This window comes from Galleria mellonella, unplaced genomic scaffold, assembly GCF_026898425.1.
Source record: "Galleria mellonella isolate WM207_F2 unplaced genomic scaffold, CSIRO_AGI_GalMel_v1 utg261, whole genome shotgun sequence".
NCBI lineage: Eukaryota > Metazoa > Arthropoda > Insecta > Lepidoptera > Pyralidae > Galleria > Galleria mellonella.
The window spans coordinates 843,079-865,000 of NW_026442057.1; the positions used below are offsets into that span (position 1 = coordinate 843,079).

General features: G+C 34.9%; 2 protein-coding genes across 4 annotated transcripts in view; one reads left to right on the top strand and one right to left on the bottom strand.

The window, feature by feature from the left end:
- LOC116413016 (potassium voltage-gated channel protein Shal) overlaps nucleotides 1-21,922 on the bottom strand; it is an 86,945-nt gene that overhangs the window by 52,893 nt on the left and 12,130 nt on the right. The gene's annotated exons all lie outside the window — the stretch shown is intronic.
- Nucleotides 16,578-18,680, top strand: LOC113513707 (KRAB-A domain-containing protein 2-like). The gene has a single exon (XM_031909731.2). The coding sequence runs from the start codon at nucleotides 16,624-16,626 to the stop codon at nucleotides 18,466-18,468; it is 1,845 nt and encodes a 614-aa protein (XP_031765591.2). The 5' UTR covers nucleotides 16,578-16,623; the 3' UTR covers nucleotides 18,469-18,680.

A 21,922-nucleotide genomic window follows, 5' to 3' on the forward strand; every position in this document is an offset into this window, starting at 1 on the left:
TCACTTTGTCATATACGAATCAATGTAGATGTTGTGAGAATAAATACAAAAGATTAATAAAAATATAAAGCATTATTTAGTTAGGTAAAACCTTAACAAATAAAAATAATAAAATGATAAATGTGCCCAACAATAAAATCAGCTTAAATTGTGACAATACCAGTTTTTTAGGTCTAAAAATTAAACTACTGGGTACAGTAGTTTAATTGGTAACAATTGGTAAATTGTGATAAAATTTCAATGAAACCTTTATCTTTTTAAATACATGTGAGATAATAAACATAAAAAAATTATATATATATTTTATTTGATGATGATGACGACACAGTCCACTGCTGCAAAAAAAATTCTCCCTTTAGAGGGTTTTACTAGTAGTTGCCACGTTTGGTAGGCGGGTTGGCAACCGCAGTTAGAAAGTGCTTTGGGCACTAGAAAATAAAAATTTATAAAAAATGTCTTCTAACAAAATATTTTAATAATTTCCAAATATTTATTGTGCTATTTAATAATATCATGCACAGTTCCGTTACATTATTGTTTCTGCCAAGTGACAACCCTACGCGCAAACGGTTTTGTCTTGTTTTATACTGCTTTATGACAAGCGTTCAAGATCGACGTTATTGATCCAGATAACGCTTGCGGTTTCGTTCTCCTTGAAATGTTTCCGAAATTTTGTGCTCCACGTCTTTATATATTTGTAGTACATAGTATATATATATATATATATATATATATATATATATATATATATATATATATATATATATATATATATATATATATATATATATATATATATATATATATATATATATATATACATACATATATATATATGCATTTATTTTACATTCTAGAAAATATAGCTATAGATAAATAAACTCAAAACTACCGATTTAATAGTATTTCCTATTATATAGTTTCGTTTCAGCCGTTAACTGTCCACTGCTGAACATAAGCCTTCCCCATAAGGGGAGTTTTGCCAGTAGTTGCCACGCTTGGCAGACGGGTTGGCAACCGTAATTAGGTTTTTAGGAATATTTTAAGAAGGACGCAGCTGCCCATTCTTTCCTGGGACCACGGGATACGGTCATTCGTATTGTTCTTTACTAATTTGATACTAGGAAGCCAGTCTGCACCGTAGCACGGCTCGAACAAAACTGAGGCGGTAACGTACGAAAATAAAAATCAAATACCTTCAGTAATTCAATATGTAAACAGCAAACGTTGTTCATATAATTTTTTTCTGGATAAAGTCACCCTAATTTAATAATCTAATTACCTAATAGAGAATTCATAAAAGTCGGTCGATCCGTTTCAGCCCCATAGCTAGCAGTATACTCTATTAGGGCGACCTCCTCATAGTCCTTGTCATAATAATTCTTTTTGATTTAGTTACGATAGACCAATTAAGCCGCTTTTGTCCTCACCTATCATCTGTCACTGGTGTCCCACCAGCGAATACCAATAGCGTAGGCGAGGTTACCATTCCGTAATCACCCATTAAAATGAGATCAGGAATTAACAATGGTGGCTGCCAAGGGAGACTGCATAGAAGTTATTAAGTTTTTTTATTTCATGGGTGAAAATGGTATGGTAACTCCGCCTGCGCTAATGGGATACGCTGGCGGAGCACCAGTGAAGGGTGATAGATGAGAATGAAAACAGGCCAGTTAGCCCATCATGATGAATTCATCAGGAATTAACCATGATAGTTTCCAGGGAGAACCGCGAGGAGGTCGACCTGGTTGGGTATATTGCTAGCAATGGGATTCTCAGTCTCCATTACTAACAATCCCTTTTCCCCCTAATTATTAAGTATTGCTAGTGAATAAGCGGGGGGGAGAAGGGATTATTAGTTATGAAGACTCAGGGCCCCATTGCCAGCAATATACCCAACCAGGTCTATCCATCAAGATGGGCTAACTGACCTGCACTCATCCTCACCTATCATCTCTCACTAGTGCCCTGCCAGGGACACCGATAGTACAGGCGGAGTTGCCATTTTATTGTCATCTATTAAAAAAAAAAGTAAAGGGGCTTCTAGTCCCCATTACGTCAAATGAAATAGTCGTAGTAGATGTGTATGTACCTAATAGGTATTTTAGATACTACTATATTATGTATGTGAAATAAAATGACAACAAACCTCTGTTGGCACAAATCCCCCAAACAATTTAGAAAAGTTTGCGCCCTGATTTGGCTCATTTAAAAATCCAACTCAGGACGTTAGACCACTTTTAACAAGTATTAGGGATAGGTAATATATAGTTACAATATCTATATATTGGTCCAATAAAGGATATAGCTACCGTCTTTTTATTTTTGGAAGAGATTGCTTTAGAAATAAGACCGCATTTTGTACTTTATATTTCGTGTTATTCTTTAAGAGGTTGTAATAAAGAGTAAATAAATATATTAAATATCAGTGTCTATCGGTATACCTTATCGGGACCTCTACGCGGTTCCCCCTAGAAACCATCGTGGTTAATTATTATTAAATTTATCACGAGGGGCCCACTGACCTACTTTCATCCTCGCCTATCTTTCAATGGTGCTTCGCCAGCGTATACCGATAGCGCAGACGGGGATACTTTTCCATTTTCATTCATAAAATACCAGTTTCCAGGGGGAAAGGAATTGTTAGTAATGGGGTCTAACTTGCCCGTTGCTAGCAATACACCGTATCAGGTCGACCTCCACGCGGTTCCCACAGGAAACCATCGTGGTTAATTCTAGTGGAATTCGTCACGATGGACTAACGGATCTGCTTTCATCCTCACCTATCATTTATCACTGGTACCCCGGCAACGTATACCAACCCTTAAAAAATAATAGCAGTTTCCATAGAGATTATTGTTAGTAACGGAGACTATTCCCCCATTGCTAGCAGTATACCCTGTCAGGTCGACCTCCACCCGGTCCTCTCTGGAAATTATCGTGATTGATTTTCTTTGGATTCGTAGCTGGGGGCCAGTTTGTAATTCACTGGTATTCCGTCAGCGTATACCTATAGTGTAGGCGGTGTTACCATTTCATTAACCATAAAAAATCCCCACTTTCATCGTGCCTCCCACCAAATTGTTAATAATTACTCCTCTCCATTCAAAGGTTGCCTGGAAGAGATCGCTCTTAACGATAAGGTTACCCATTGTTTTCTCATTGTGATTATTTCTTGTAATTGTTTATATTTATAATAAGTTTACTATTGTAATCTTTTAGAGGAAACAATAAAGAGTATCTATCTATCTATCTATTCCCAATTGCCAATCAAAGTTGTAAAAAGGTAACAACCGAATTTTTTTTTTTAATGGATGATAGTGGAGTGGTAACCTCGCCTGCGCTAACGGTATACACTTGGCGTGGCACAAGTGAGGTGATGATAGGTGTGGATGAAGCAGGTCAGTTAGCCCATCGTGGCGAATTTAACAATAAACCAGTCACGATGGTTTCCAGGGGAAACCACGTGGAGGTCGACCTGATATATTGATAGCATATAATCCTAATTACTAACAATCCCCCTCACCCCCCGCAAATACAAACTGAACACATATTACGATAATTATTATAACAATACGAAACAATTTATGTATGTTTGACAGCCGAAACCCGGGAATTGTTAGAGGGTAAAGCTCCCGGGAGTCTGAGAATGATGGGGGTAATTAATTACCCATCTACCGTCGTTTGCAAGTTCATTTCTAGGGCATTACCCTTATATACGCACTTTGGATATCTCATAAGTGGTAATTTTTCAAGTGGGGAGAAAGGGATTATTAGTAATGGGACGTTAAGCCCCACTGCGAACAATGTACCCTGTCGGGGCGACCTCCACGGGGTCCTCTTTGGAAACCGTTATTATTAATTTTCTTTGAATTTGTCGTATTTATTTAGCCATAACCAAATGGTTAATTTTATGTCCATCAATTCAAAAAAAAGAGAGACCAAAGACATTAAAATAGATGTAGCACTCCGCGACTCTCGAGCCCAAAAAAAGTATCACTAATACCATTTCTGTCTATGTTCCCAATAAACAAACTCTTTGTGCCGGCCCAAGGTGTGGCTGTAAACATTTGACCCAGTTACAGAGGGCCCTCGCTTTAACTTAATTGGTGCAGCTATTCCGAGCGTGCCTAGTTTAGCTCCAGAACTATAATTATTTATTTGGCAAAGTTATACTTTAATTGGACCGCCAATTATACACTCACTAACTATTCCCTGTGGCTTTGCACGCGTGAATCAGGATTTTTTTTGTATTGTAACAACCTGTTGTCCACTGCTGAACATAGCTTCCCCCATAAGGGTTTTTTTTTAAATGGATGATAATGGAATAGTAACCCCACCCGCGCTATTGGTATACACCGGCGGGGCACCAGTGAAGGATGATAGCTAAGGATGAAAGTAGGTCAGTTAGCCCATCCTGAAGAATTAAACTAGAATTAGTCACGATGGTTTCCAGGGGGAAACACGTGGAGGTCGACCACTATTATATATTATATATATTGCTAATAATAGGGCTATTTTGACCCCATTACTAACAATCCCTTTCCCCCCCCCCCCATAAGGGATTTTTTCTAATGGATGATGAATGGAGTGATAACGCCGCCTGCGCTATCGGTATACGCTGGCGGGGCACCAGTGAGGGATGATAGGTGAATAATAAAAAAGGAAGGTCAGTCAGCCCATCATGATGAATACACCTGGAACTCAGCACGATGGTTTCCAGGGGGAACCGCGTGGAGGTCGACCAGACAGGGTATATTGCTAGCAATGGGACTGGTAGCCCACATTACTAACGATCCCTTCTCCCCAACCATAAGGGGGGTTTAGCAGTAGTTGCCACGCTTGACAGGCGGGTTTTTTTTTGATGGGTGAAAATTATATGATACACATTGTTTTGTTTAAGGTTAACATAAGTTTTAAAGCGAATATTCAAAATTCAACTAATTTTCAGCCCCTTCTAAAAATAGGAAGTACTCGATTCTTCTGCTTATTTTTTTCTTGTAACTATACATCATCAATCGGAAATTGATTTTGATATCTACTTTTATAATCGATAGAGTGGAATCAAATGGTGTTTGTGGAACCACATTCGTTTCGTGACGATTGTAACTACCATTTTACAACACTGCTTATAAGACACACGATGTGGAATAAAATCTACATGTAAAGACATGATACGGAGTAATATCTGCTTATATACACACGATATGGAATAAAATCTACATGTAGACACATGATACGGAGTAACATCTGCTTATAGACACACGATGTGGAATAAAATCTACATGTAGACACATGATACGGAGTAACATCTGCTTATAGACACACGATGTGGAATAAAATCTACATGTAGACACATGATACGGAGTAATATCTGCTTATATACACACGATGTGGAATAAAATCTACATGTAGACACATGATACGGAGTAATATCTGCTTATAGATACACGATGTGGAGTAAAATCTACATGTAGACACATGATACCGAGTAATATCTGCTTGCAGACACACGATGTGGAATAAAATCTACATGTAGACTCATGATATGGAGTAATATCTGTTTATAGACATACGATGTGGAATAAAATCTACATGTAGACACATGATACGGAGTAATATCTGCTTACAGACACACGATGTGGAATAAAATCTACATGTAGGCACATGATACGGAGTAATATCTGCTTATAGATACATGATACGGAGTAATGTCCGCTTGTAGGCACATTATATGAAATAAAATGTACTTGTAGACAAATAAATCATGTTATAAATAGTTTGTATGTGTACGTATACATGTTTACAAATGTTTTATTTTTCAGAGTAAAATAGACCTGTTTACAAGCTTGTTTTGAAACGAGAATTTTGTAAATTCGATTATTTTTTATGTGGTAAGTTAGATACGCGGCGTCTTCTCGAATTCTGTTCTGATATTATATTTATGATTCCCCTATTTTAATCGAAGGGTTTTTCCGTATTAGACCCATGTAGATTTTATTATAACGAAAAGGATCCAATTATTATTATGTAAATATTAAATGGATAGTTGCCCTGATTGAATTTCAGTTGAATTAAATTAAAATAAATTAATAGAACTTAATGAAATTTATAGTTTTTTAATTCTCTTATCTCGTATGTATGTATGTATGTATATATATATATATATATATTACAACACAGGGGGCTAACGAGCATGCGGCTCACCTGATGGTAAGTGACTACCGCCGCCCATGGTCACCCACAACACCTACGGCATTGCAGGTGTGCTGCCGGCCTTTTAAAAAGGAATATACTCTTTTCTTGAAGGTTATGTTGTCGTATCGGTTCGGAAATACTGCTGCTGGAAGTTGATTCCAAAGAGTGGTTGTGCGTGAGAGAAAGTGCCTTGTAAAACGCACGGTGGAGGACCGCCACTCGTCCAGATGGTTGGGATGAAATTTAGTTTATGGCGGGTTGTACGATATATATATATATATATATATATATATATATATATATATATATATATATATCATACACACACATAAATCTAGTAGTGTAATAAATGGGTATTTATGGTATAAGAGGGTTCCTACAGAGATTTTTTGACATTTCTGTACTTGATTACTTGATTCTAAGTTAGACGAAAAAAAATATTTACACAATAATTTCATTTATTTTTTATTAAAAACATATTTTTAATTAATTAGTTAATTATCATTTACATTTTTTTTTGTTTTCTTTTTTCTTCTCCGTGTTTAAAGCAAATAAAAATTTGTTCTTTCGACATCGCTTACTCGAATTTCATGCATGCAAGAAACGTTTATTTTCATATACTTTCGTGATCACCCCCAGCCCCAGACAGAAACATCTGCGCTCAGGTCCAGCCGTCCAATGAATACATTTACAATTTAAATGTAGATCCCTACTCGTTATTTTTATTTATCTTCTTGATACTGAAATCTCTTTAGTTCTACAAAAAAAAATCGTCTTTGTACTCATTATTTTCGGGAAGGAAAGGATTGTTAGTAGACTACCAGTCCCATTGCTAGCAATATACCCTGTCAGGTCGACCTCCACGTGGTCCCCTCTGGAAACCATCGTGCTGAATTCCAGGTGTATTCATCACGATGAGCTAACTGACTTGCCATTACATCCTCGCCTATTATCTCTCACTGGTGCCCCGCCAGTATATACGCCAGTAGTGAAAGCGGGGTTACCATCTACAGATGGGCAAAGCACCGGGTTTAAACCCGGTGCTTTGGTAAAAACCCAATAAACACCCATAAACTCCCATAATCACCCAAAAAATAGGTTTTTACGTATATAATACCAATAAATTATTTTTATAAATTGTATTGATCAATTCTACAATATTAAATAAAACGTTAACTAATAATATTTCAGGAAATTTTAAAAATCTATATATAATAAAATTATATATATTTTCAGTGTATATATGCATTGATCAACATGTTGGCCTTTTGCTTCCCGTAGATACTTTAAAATTTCTTCATAACACCTCGTTCGCACACATGGCCGTATATATTTAAATTCTTGAGCCACTAACAGTCCGAAATACTCATTTATTTTATCCTCTTCTCCATAAATTAAGCATTTAGAACAGTTTGTTTCTTCTTTCAGTAAATTTTCTTTTACTTTATCCTCGTTTTTTTTCTTTGTTGCGACGACGCTGGGTAAATCATCTGGACACTGGGTCTCACTATCGCCAAATATATTTGGAGATCGGCAACTACGGCTTGGCAGACATTTTTTTCTTTCTACAATTTTAAATTAAATTTATTAGAATATTCAGAACACACGGATCTAAGTACCTTTTGTGTATATATATATATATATATATATATATATATATATATATATATATATATATATATATATATATATATATATATATATACTTCCAGTGATTATCAATAAATTAATAATCCACAAAGTATTAAATAACGTTTTTATGAAATATTTAGCACAAAAACAATACCCTTTAAATATCGATCGTCAGTAACTGTGGCTGACTTACCTATATTCTAGCAAGCAGGACTGCCAGATGTGACGGGGAAATCCCCAATAAATTGTTGCATGTGACTGATGATGTGAGCATGTTCGTTTCATAATAAAAATGTTGCCAGGTAACCAAAAAGTCTTATGTTTTTGTGCGAATTACGATCATAATCTTTACGATCGTACATTAAAAAATGACAAATAATAGTATTAACGATTTAAATCGTATATCTGTCAACCCTGCTAGCAAGACAGCGACAAAATCACGTTATAAAAAAAGCTTATATCTTATGAAATATACGGAAGAGATATACTTAGAAAAATAGAAATGTTGTTCTTTGTTTCATTGATGAAATTCTATGTATTTTAGCATGGCAAACTTTCTTCAAACAAAAACAGCGCCATCTATATATGTAATTATCTCTTTGTTTATGGATTTGAAGTAAGACCGCCACGCATGCAATACATTATGACTGGGGATTCCCCTATTCGTCGACGCTGAATATGAGGCGACGACAATCACTGTCAAACGTGTTCACTATTACTCTGACTCTGGTAACGTGACTTCCTGGTAACGTGTTAGGTAGGAAAAGCAGTAAAAAAGTGCATATTAAGGGAGCAGATTTGAAATAATATTTATACTTAACAAGAAATAATTAAAGGTAAGTGGATTTTTGAATGATACAATTATATCATGATCACTTAACAATTTTAACTTAAAATTAGATGTATTATTACAAGCTTTTATTTACTTGCGTTATGTAAATAAAAGTATGTAGGTATGTTCGTATGTTGATGCAATTATTAATCCTCAAACTGGGATAAAATTTTCCATACACGTTTATTTTGGATGATAGTGCATAGTTATGAGAGTCGTCATTGGATAATAATGGTGGATATTAAGATGTGTACTAGATATTTATTTTTAACATAATATGCGTAAGTACCTAATCGAATTAAAGAAGTTTGAGAAAAATACAGAACAATACGATAATAAACTAGCGTCTGCGTTTAATCCTCCGAGGAGATGTAATTTTACAAAGGTTTTTTGTATTTATTTTATTATTTTTTTAATAAATTTATTGTAAATAACAAAAAACAAGAAAAAAATAATCATTGTAAAAAAAAATATTGTTGAATTTTCGTCAGACCAACTAATCATCGTTCATTTTTTTAGGTTCGGGAGACCTAAAGATTTAATATGGGAGAACGATAAAAACACAGCTACTTTGTAATAAGGTCTACAAATTCAGTAATGCTGCCAAAATGCTTCAACATCTTATCACTTGTCCAAAATCTCCAGAAACATTAAAAGACTCTATGAAACTTATAAAAGATAGCTCGTCCAAAACCAAAATGTCTGGACTGTCAGAGATAGAGACAAATGATTCTTTTACCCCTCGTCGTCTGCTAACACTACAATAAATGCTGAGTTTCAAGACACCGATGATCATATAAAAACAGAATATAGCTATATTTGTAACAGGGACGCCATTATCGATGGTGCAACATCCTTTATGGATACAATTTTTCGAAAAATTCAACAATATTTTATATTTCATTAGCGACAAAATTTAGATAAAATATATAGAGAAATGCGTTTTTTAATGTAAATGCTTGTAGATTAACCTTTGCGATGGCTGGTCTAATTTAAAAATGAAGGAATAATACTTTCTTATATCAAAACAACCTGCATACGTTAAAAGTTTGAATATTTTATGAATACCTTAGCCAAGAAGTTGAAAAAGTAAATATTAGTTTCTTGTACTTATTGGCGATATATATACAAAAGGATATATTAACAAAACTCAATATATATATATATATATATATATATATATATATATATATATATATATATATATATATATATATATATATATATATCAGCATAAATATAATAAAAACTGTTAAAAGGAGTCAACGATTAAGTACCATTTGATAAAATCAAGGCAGGGTGATACACAAAGACTTTTATCTTTTACAAGATGGGGAAGTCATATTACTTCGTTAAAAAGTTTGAAAGCAAATAAGATGCTATGCAAATATTAGTTATGTGTGTATTTCAAGAGATATTAAAGATTTAATTCTAAGTGATGATTTCTGGACGAAGACAGGGGAATGATAAGTATTTTGGAACCATCAAAATATTTTAAGAACAGACCAGAATCGTTTGCATCCACATACATTACATTTAGAGATGTACAAAAAGATACGTTTTATTAAATGAGACCAATACGAAGAAAGCAAACAGCAGATTCTAACATCAGTATCTTCAAATCAATATGGCAATGAGGCCAATACATTTTGCACATATATTCTAGAATGGTAATTCCTCGAGGAAGTGTTGTAGAATGAGTTTATCTACAATTTAGCCAACACTTAAGTTTGTCAAATGTAAGCTGTTGGCGTGTTATAAAGCTAAAGAAAACTTTTGGGCCAGAGGATTTGTATGGAATCAGATCATTGAGCCAATCAATATGGTGGAAATAATTTGGCACTGAGTTAATAAGTAGCGATTCGTATTCTATCAGCTAAATGTACTTAGGCAGCCACTGAGCGTTCCTTTCGTATCCAAGGCTACATACATAATAACAAAAGAAACACTTACAACTGAAAGAACTGAAAAAATTTCATTCATTTGTTATAATGTGCAAATATGCACAAGTTTAATGAAGAAAATCCCAATTTCATGAGCAAAAAGAACATAACATTTAGAAAATAGAGCTATCGACCTATACAATTTTTTAATAATTGAATTGACAGTGATTGACTGTAGTTTTACAAATCTCTTTCTTAATAAACTCAAAATCAAACTTTTTTTTATTCTGTAGGCTGCATAATAATATTGTCTATGTCCAGTATAGTGGACGTCTTGCACCTGAGATGACGATGGAAAGTACAAAATCATCGCCAAAAATTTGGGTGTTTATGAGCAGTGCCATAAACCCAAAACACCCGGTTTTTACCCACCAGACTTTAAACCCACCCAGGTGGATTGCCCATCTCTATTACCATCCCATTATTATCCATTAATAGATAATAGATATAATAGAACTCAGTCTTTTCTTAAGAATTATTATTATTCGTCTTATCCTAAGACTTTACTGTAACAAAACAACAAACAAACAATTATATATACATATATATGATTGTGTATGTGGCCCCGGCATAGAATAGGTCACCCCTTCGTTACCCGTGGGTGTCGTAAGAGGCGACTAAGGGAGCTTATGGAGAGAAATAGGCAGCAGTGTCCCTCTTAAAACATTTATTGTCTTACTACGGTTGCCAATCCACCTGCCAAGCGTGGCAACTACTGACAAAACTCCTGAAGAGGGAGACTTATTATATTCAGCAATGGACCGCTATATAAAGGTATATATATATATATATATATATATATATATATATATATATATATATATATATATATATATATATATATACATGTGTATATGTGTACATACATACATGTGTATAATATGGACTAAAAGCCCAAGTTGTTAGTAATAACCGCATTATGTCCCCTCCACGCGGTCCCCTGGAAACCATCGTAGTGTATTCCAAGTGAATTTAATACGACAGAACAGTTGACCTGACTTCGTTCTCACTTATCATCCTTCCAATGACTTCTTTAACCTCAAACCATCGAGTGTAGAGTGAGAAACATTATTAAAAAAACAAAGCTATTAACTTTAGGTTATAATAGATAGATAGATACGCTTTATTGTTTCCTTCAAAAGGTTACATTACGTCATGGTCGTAGAATACTGACGGACTATATATGTAATACTTGTCAGATCCGTCAGTATTTTTTCTTTTATACAACTTAGAATGGCAAACAAGCTGACGGCCCACCTGATGGAAAGTGGTAACCGTCGTCTATAGACATGAGCAGCACCATGGACATAACAGAGTATACTGTTTCGCCCATAATACCCCGATATACGAATACGAAATTTCGGAGCCAAACGAAACACGAATTTGATGTTAAAATTACATAATACATGCCGTTTGGAAATATTAAAAATGTTAAAATATTGTTCCTTTGGACTTTTATGTAAGGATGTATGACGGACGAAATGTTAAATTCCATTTATTGGTCCGATTTTGGTATAAACAAAAACACGAAATTGAGTCCGAAATTTCGGAATTTCATTTCATGGTGGACCCGCAGTTTACAGCTGACGGAACTATGAGGTAACAAACGTAAGAAAAACAACCATATTCGGTCGAAAATAAAAACCCCTTCTTTTTTAAAGTCGGTTGAAATGATAATACAGAACGATAAAAACACAGCTACGTGTCTGGCAAACAACTGTACCGCAGTGTGCCTAACTGCAGTAAAAAAGTTGGTTATGGCCGCCCAATGGTGATTTCGCCGCGGACAACCTGACACAGCTGTCGCGTATTACAAGGGGGAACGGAATACAGAATATAGTTATGTGCTCACATTATGAAATCCTTACAACTTGCTAATCAACATATTTTATATTTCATTCATTTATATATAATTTTAATGTAAGATTAATTACATTTAAAAAATAAATATTTAACAAGCAATAATATTTTATTACTTGTTAAATATTATCTTGTTAATATATATTGATATAATATATATATATATATATATATATATATATATATATATATATATATATATATATATATATCAGCGTGGAAATGCAGGAAGTCTCCTAGGTACCATTTGAGCGTGATCACAGAGATTTTTTATCTTTACGTATTTTTTTGCATATTACTTTATGCTGATGTATGTATTATTTATTGTGTAAAGGTATATTATTTACTGTGTATACCTACTGATAAGAACCATCAAAATCGGTTAAAACAGCCAAGGACACCGCATAACATAGATACAAAAAAATACTATTAAACCAATACAAAAACAAAAACTTTTTAAAATCACTTCAAAATTACAACTGAATGGTAATTCCTCGTGTGTTGTAGAATGACATAACATTTACCACTTTCCATCAGATGAGCTGTCAGCTTGTTTGTAGTTCCCGATAGAATCAATCAACCAATCAATCAATCAATAATTTGGCAGGATAAACATGCTTTGTGATGATTCGAATGAACGTCTCGTAACATAACACGACAGCAAACACTCAGGTCTGATCATCGATGTGCAAATACACAAGATTCCCAATCACATACAAAAGTTGCATTTAAAACTGGCTCGACGTTTTTTTTATTATTATTACCACGACGGTGGCAAACAAGCGACGCGTTCTAACAAACTTTTTTTTTTATACAACTTAGAATGGCGAACAAGCTGACGGCCCACCTGATGGAAAGTGGTAACCGTCGCCTATAGGCATGAGCAGTGCCATGTACACAACAGAGTATACTGTTTCGCCCATGATACCCCCCATGCGTTGCCATTCCTGAGGACTCAGGTGTTATTCCTCTGTACCCAGTAAATGGGATATGGCGTGAATTTACTGGGTACAGAGGAATAACACCTGAGTCCTCAGGAATGGCAACGCATGGGGGGTATCATGGACGAAACAGTATGTTCTCTCTGTTATGTCCACGGTACTGCTCATGTCTATAGGCAACGGTTACCACTTTCCATTAGGTGGGCCGTCAGCTTGTTTGCCATTCAAAGTTATATAAAAAAAAAAATTCACGCCATATAGGCTACTTTTATTCCCAGACAGTAAACATACAAATATACTATACTAATATAACAGCTAGTAATTACGTAATTATCTTATAAATAGGAATAAAGTTCTTTGAGTTCAGACCGAACCAGTAGAGCGCCTGTTTTACATTGCAAATGATTCTAAAAGCATAGATGAAACGGACCAGTTTGTAGTCATGTGACCTAAACATGTCAAGTTTTCAAAAGTTTGTTATAATGCCTCGGTAGATAATGGGAATCCGTTGGCGAATATATAGGTCAGCATTTAGGTCGCTTCGTACATCTTGGGTTTTTTATACATCAATGGATACGAGTCTCTTATTTGATATCGAATTATTTTACAGCCATATAACTCTGTTCGGCTGGGGGGAAGGGGATTGTTAGTACCATTACTGAATAGTCTAATGAACCCATTGCTAGCAATACACGTAATCAAGTCGACCTCCACGCGGTTCCCCCTGGAAACCATCGTGGTTAATTCTATTGGAATTCGTCACGGTGGGCTAACTGACCTGCTTTCATCGTCACCTATCATCCCTCACTGGTGCCCCGCCAGTGTATACCGATAGCACAGACGGCGTTACCATTCCATTATCACGCATTAAAAAAAAAAACAATGCGCACGTTGTGATGTATTTTGTAATATTATAAAGATATTGCATCGTAATCTCCAATGCAACTATAGTAATAAATAAAAATAAATAAATAAATAAATATAACTACTCCTCTCCATCCAAAGGTTGCCTGGAAGAGATCGCTCTTAGCGATAAGGTCGCCCATTGTTTTCTCATTGTGATTATTTCTTGAAATTGTTTGTATCTATAATAAGTTTACTATTGTAATCTTTTGGAGGAAACAATAAAGAGTATCTATCTATTATATCTTCATTATATCCGCCGTCATTGCTAAAACTTTCAAAAAGAATGTAAACATTAATGATTCACCATTGTCTAGTTGCTTGTGTTGAATGAAATTTGGATCACATCATACACACAACTGGTGCCAAAGCGCCGTGTTCAATGGCTTTGTAATTGCTATGCTTTCGCGCCGTCCCGTCCGGCTTTTGTTTGTTAAATAATGGACTATTTTTTTTTTAATGAGTGACAATGGAATGGCAACCCCACCCGCGCTATCGGTATACACCGGCGGGGCACCAGTGAAGGATGATAGGTGAGGATGAAGCAGGCCAGTTAGCCCATCGTGACAAATTCAACAAGAATTGTTCACGATGGTTTCCAGGGGGAACCACGTGGAGGTCGACCTAATAGGGCATAGCAATGTCGAACTCCATTGCTAACAATCCCTTTCCCCCCAATAATGGACTATTAGTGTAGCATATCTCTATTATGTACGGACCAGCTTTTTGCTCTCTACTTCGTATACGTGGATTTTGCAAGAAGAAACACTAAGCAGTGGAGTATACTAAATGACAAAAGAGAAAATTTGTTACAGCAGTTTTAACGTGATACCAGAACAAACATTCAGACAGGCAGACAATTTTTTATTAATTATTGTTTTGGCTTCCATTGACATTGTTAAGAGCCCTCATCAATTTATCCGCAATTCATCCGCCTGCCAAGCGTGGCAACTACTGCCAACACAATGACTTCCAGGGGGAACCGCGTGGAGGTCGACCTAATAGGGCATATTGCTAGCAATGGGGCTGTCAAACTCCATTACTAACAATCCCTTTCCTCCCTTAAAAACTAATTAGATAAGAACATGTTGCAGATTGATGAATCTGGAGGAAGTAAGGTTTGTTTGAATCGAAGTATTCGACGTTCCATTGTTTCTGTCTACCCCAATGAGAGTCGAGAACAACAGATACGAGTACATATGTATATTGCATATCTATGCTTACTTGATTTTGGCGTTTAACGATGTTTACATTCTTGTGATAATTTTGTTGAACTACATATCAGACACGTATAGATAGACAGACAGATACTCTTCATTGTTTCCTCCAAAAGATTACAATAGTAAACTTATTATAGATACAAACAAATTACAAGAAATAATCACAGTGAGAAAACAATACGTTATAGTTTGTTATGAACTGAATTCCAAAAAACAAACGTCGATACCTGTACATTGGATTTAGAACAGCATTTCTAATCTTGACAATACATATTCATTATGGGACCAATATATAGTTATTGTAACTAAAATATATAGAGATCTAGATGTTACCCAACACTACTAATTACTCCTAACGTATTTCTAGTAAAACACATTCACAAACACAAGAGTAGCAAGTGATTTATTTATTTTAAATAAATAATTAACTGTATGTTAATGTAAAACAAATATGGGGGTAAATAATGTTTAAATAGATACTTAAAGCGTTTAAGTTGTAAGTGTTTAAGTACATAAGTCATATTTATGTTTTCGCTATTTAATTCATAACCTACAATTTATTTTTATACATGTAAACTTTTAAACATGTAATCATTAAATGTATTAACAATTAATAACTGTTAATTAAAAAAAAAGAAAGTTTTAATACAGTACAATTGATAAGACACTATAAGTATTTAAAGAAATCAGATTTCATAAAATATTATTATTATTAGGTTCGTTCAATTATTATTATGAATTATTATTATTAGATTCGTTCACAAAAAAAAATCTCAAATAACATAATTTTGTTGAAATAGGAAGTTTCCTATTGTCAACTGTCAAAATGATAGCTAACATTTTAAACTGATTAACTTTATTATTATTTATGATTTGCCTTTATATTTTTATATTTATAAACGCTATAACACGATCGCAGGCTGGGAATATCACTAAAATCCACAACGCTATCTAGCGCTCGGCAGCTGCGGCGGCGGGAGGGTGTCCGGGGGGTGTCTCGATCGACCGAGAGCGCGCCGTGCGCTTAGTGACCTTGCTGCGTTTGACGAATAAACATGTGTTTATTAAAGTGACATAGAAATAGTATTTAAACCATGTGTGCTATGTTTGATAAAGACGATACGCGGAAACGGTTCGAAAAAGAACTCCATAAAATATACCGGGAAAGATCAACGAAACCACAATGGACTAAGAAGAGAATAGCAGAGGTTATAAATTTTATAGAGGAGTACAATTGCACGTCTGACCATAAAGCGCTGCGTACCAGCGCACATTATCACTACTACAAACTTTACGATGTTATGGAGAAGTCACAGACCAAGATTTTGATAAAAAAACGTAAGAAACATAGTGATCCGGTAGTTCAAATTGTGGCGTCGGAGGACTATTATGATATTCTATCAACGATCCACGAGTCAACGAAACATGGCGGCCGTGACAAAATGATTTCTGCAATGAAATCTAAATACCTTATACCTGTGCCGGTTGTTCGTGCTTTTATTAAATGCTGTACACTCTGCAAGAAAAGGAATCCTAAAACAAGTTCAAAGAATCTCGGATTAGTTGACGTAATAGATCTACAGTCAATACCAGACGGTAATTATAAATGGGTGTTGCATTACCAGGACTACGTCAACAAATTCTCGTTTCTTCGGCCATTGACTTCAAACAGCATAAGCGATGTTGCATGTGAGTTGCTAAAAATCTTTTTAGAAATTGGATGCCCTAATACATTGTACAGTAATTACTCTCAAGATTTTAGTGTTGCCATCACTAGAGAATTGGATAGCATGTGGCCTGGTTGTAATGTAATAGCAACTTCTCGATACCCAAAAGACGAAGAAAATAAAAGTGATGGGGATATAGAGGATCTGATACGCGCTTGGATGATAGAAAGCAACTCTACCAATTGGGCGTACGGCATATATTTTGTTCAATACAAAATGAACTGTTCATTCCATAAGGGCATACAAAACACGCCGTACAAGGCATTTTTTGGGAAATCCCCAAGAGTAGAATTGACACCTTTACATGAAACGATTGATATTAAAGTAGAAAGTGTTGATTCAAGTGATTCAAATGAATCTGAAACATTACCCGCCCTTGAAGAAGTTTTGATTGAAGAAGAAAATGCTACCGATTGTGGCGCCTCTAGCAGTCAGACTACTGACTACAAATTTACAAGATATACAATTAAAAATGATTCTAATGTGTCCGAAATTGTGCCTTCTAATAAAATTGAAAGTGGTCCCAGTAAATTTTCCATTACAAAGTCTTGTCATGTTTGCGGCAGATCGGCTACATCGTCCTTCACTTGTTGCTCTTGTAATAATGTTATTCATTATAGTTGTGCTGAAATAATTCAGAAAGAAGCCCCATTCAAACTATTATGTTTTGTTTGCCAGGGTACTGATAGATGTGATGTGTCAGAAAATATTACTGCGAAAGAAGAAACTAAAATTAAAAAAGATAATGAAATGGAATGTGAAACTGAATGTAATAATAGAGCATCAAAATCTTGTTACGTTTGTGGCAAACCGGCTACATCGGCTTTCACTTGTCATTCCTGTGACAATATTGTCCATTACAATTGCGCTGAAAAGATTGGTCAGAAAGGATCTCCTTTCAAATTCTTATGTTTTATTTGCCAACATAATGATAATAGGGATATCTCGAAAACAGCACATTCAAATAAAACAATTGAAATTAAACAAGAAAAAACTTTGGTGTGTGAAATTAAATGTGATCATAAAAAAGGATCTTTAAAAACTTGTTGCCATGTTTGTGGCAAACAGGCTACACCGGCTTTCTCTTGTTATTCTTGTGACAATAACGTTCATTTCAATTGTGCCGAAATCATTGGACAGAAAGGAACACCTTTCAAACTGTTGTGTTTTGTTTGTCAGAAAACTAAGAGATGTAAATTGAATCAAATATAAAGTTTTGTCACATGACATTAAATTAAGTACAAATTAATAAATGCATTTTTAAATGTCAAAAACATTTTGACACTTGGCAATGAAATGTCAAGACGTAGTTCAGATGTATGTTAGTATATTTGTCGCAAATCTTATTTTTAATATACGTAACAAAGTCATTATTTATAGTCAAATCATAATAACCAGAGGAGACTTTGTACAAAAGTCGATTGCTTGGGTACCTCTGTCCCATTCGTGTTTCTACCGTGAAGCAGTTGTGTTTCATGGCTGTGTTTGAAGGGTGGGATATGGCGTGAATTTACTGGGTACAGAGGAATAACACCTGAGTCCTCAGGAATGGCAACGCATGGGAGGTATCATGGGACGAAACAGTATACTCAGTTATGTCCATGGTACTGCTCATGTCTATAGGCGACGGTCTCTTTCCATCAGGTGGGCCGTCAGCTTGTTTGCCATTCTAAGTTGTATAAAAAAGAAAACTAGGTAATAAAAAATTGTTTAATTCAATTTAATATGTTTTGTTTATCCGTGTATCAATGTCCACGTGTTAATTTTATTTTCCTATTCTTAAACGATACTTTATATAAAATTTAAAACATTCATAATGTACTTAATTGCCATTAAAAAAATGCTATATTTTCCATTGATAATAATAGTAAGTATGGTAATAAACCCCTTCCTTTGGTGTCTCAAACACCTGTGTCTTATGTATCGTGCATTATTATGAATTATTGTATATTTTAATCCTCCACACGTGTTACATGGGTAGCTTATATCCTAACTTAGCACATACTATATTAGTTCAATCGGGCGAATCCGCGGTATACAACTAGTACATAATGGGGGAAAGGGGTTGCTAGCAATGGAGTTTGACAGCCCCATTACTAGCAATATGCCTCATTAGGTCGACCTCCACGTGGTTCCCCCTGGAAACCATCGTGAACAATTCTTGTTGAATTCGTCACGATGGGCTAACTGACCTGCTTCATCCTCACCTATCATCCTTCACTGGTGCCCCGCCGGTGTTTGCCGATGGCGCGGGTGGGGCTACCATTCCATTATCATTAATTAAAAAAAAAACTAGTACATAATATAATATTATATTAGTTACCATTTATCATCAAATGTCAAATTAATTTGTTTGCCATTCTAAATTATATTTCGAAAACAAGAGAGCCTACCATGAATGTTTTCCAAAATTTCATAGCCGAACGAAACACGAATTTGATGTTAAAATTACATAATAGATACCGTTTAAAAATGTTGAAAATCGTTTCTTTGGATTATTATTATAAGATTTACGACGTACGCAATGTTAAGCGCTATTTACTAGGTCGAGTTTTTTTCGAAACACGAAATTGAGTCCGAAAATTGGGAATTTCATTTTATGGTAGATCCCCAGGTAATATCAATAAGCTTAGAAAATTACGATTACCATGGGCGACCTATAAACTTTGGGGTATTCAATCTCACGGGATAAATCCTTATTATAAATGCAAAAGTGTGTTTGTTGCTTCTTGGCGCCGTAACAGTTTACCGCGTTGCTAAATTAGATAATTTTTCGCAATTTTTGGTAATTCGCCACACGGAGCCAATTTTCTGGATTTAATCTAATTTGAGAGGTTAACTTTTTCCCTTTTCTTTTTTATAGATAAATTTGGAATATTAAAGATGTAATCGAACGACTTCAAAATTAAATAAAGCCAGTCAAGTGCGAGTCGGACTCGCGCAACGAGGTTTCCGTACAAAATCAAGTTTAATTTTTATTTTTGTAAAATAACTACAAATTTACGGTTTCCAGATTTTTCCTTTACTTGTGCTATATGACATTACTTCTTGCCAAATTTCATGATTGTAGGTTAACAGGAAGTACCCTATAGGTTTCGATTCCCTTTGCGATTGTCAAAATATGCGATGTAAATGGAACATAAACGTCCATATCTTTTGATTGTGTCGATTTAGAAGCTTGATTTTTTCACTGCTTTAAGAGGTTTTTTTTAATGGGTGATGATGGAATGATAACCCCGCCTGCGCTAATGGTATACACTGGTGGGGCACCAGTGAGGGATGATAATTGAGGATGAATAGGCACCGGGGGTTTTAGCCCATCGCGATGACTTATCTCCTCCGAGCATGTTGGTTTGCAGAGGGAACCGACAAAAAAAAGGTTTTGATTCCCTCTGCGATTGTCAAAATATGCGATGTAAATGAAACATAAACGTCCGTATCTTTTGATTGTGTCCATTATTAACAGTCCTTCCCCCCTTTTTAACTGCTTTAAAAGATTGCAGACCTGAATACATGATTTTAATTTCAACTTGATACCACCACGCGTTTCTAAGAAAAAGGGTCTTGACAGATGGACAGACAACGAAGTGATCCTACAAGGGTTCCATTATTTCCTTTGGAGGTACGAAACCCTAAAAAGAAAGTATTTGGAATAAAGAAGTACATATACCTCTTTTTATTCTTATAGTATTTTCGCATATGGGGTCAGCTAAGCCGTTGCACGTCGACCCATACGGATCCTTTGTGCTTCTCCCTGCCTTATACCACCATAACTCGTTATTACTTCATAACTTGGTCAGTTGTAAATCGATATTAAAAATTATTTTTTTTTATCTGGAAGGATATACTTACAGATTGGTCCCATAGCAATTTTATCGAAATCGGTAGTTAGCAGTTTAATTTTTAAAACAAAATAACTGGTTTTACCGTGACTAAAGCTTTTTTAATAAGGTTTTTTAATACTATCTTAATTTAATTTATTTTGGAAAAGTGCAACCTTTAGAGAAGAAATATTGAGCATGGAAAATTTTGGATCTGTCTTCTGATATCATGATGTACAATATCAGAAAAATGATGCAAAATTTTTCATGTAAAATTTGTCTTTACTACGATAGCAATATTATATTTTTGTTAATAACTAGCGGCCCGTCCCGGCGTTGCACGGGTGGACATTTTTACATTTTAAAAAGTGGCCATTAAGGCTGCACACGCGACGGAAGCTTAAAAATGGAGTAACTTCTCCCGTTTTCCCAACATTTCCCTTCACTGCTCTGCTCCTATTGATCGTAGCGTGATAAAAAGTATATATAACCTATATAATAAAATATATAAGTATATATATATATATATATATATATATATATATAATAAGAATACTATAACCTGCCCAGGAGTATAAAGAATAATTGTACCAAGTTTAGTTAAAATCCGTCGAATAGTTTTTGTTTCTGTAACGAACATACAGACAGAGAGACAAAAATTTTACTGATCGCATTTTTGGCATCAGTATCGATCACTAATCACCGCCTAATAGTTATTTTGGAAATATATTTCATGTACAGAATTGATCTCTCTACAGATTTATTATAAGTATAGATTATCGATTCGAGAACAGCTGACTTTTCGACGTCCTTAACAGTAATTATTTATTCGGTGATTAAAATCT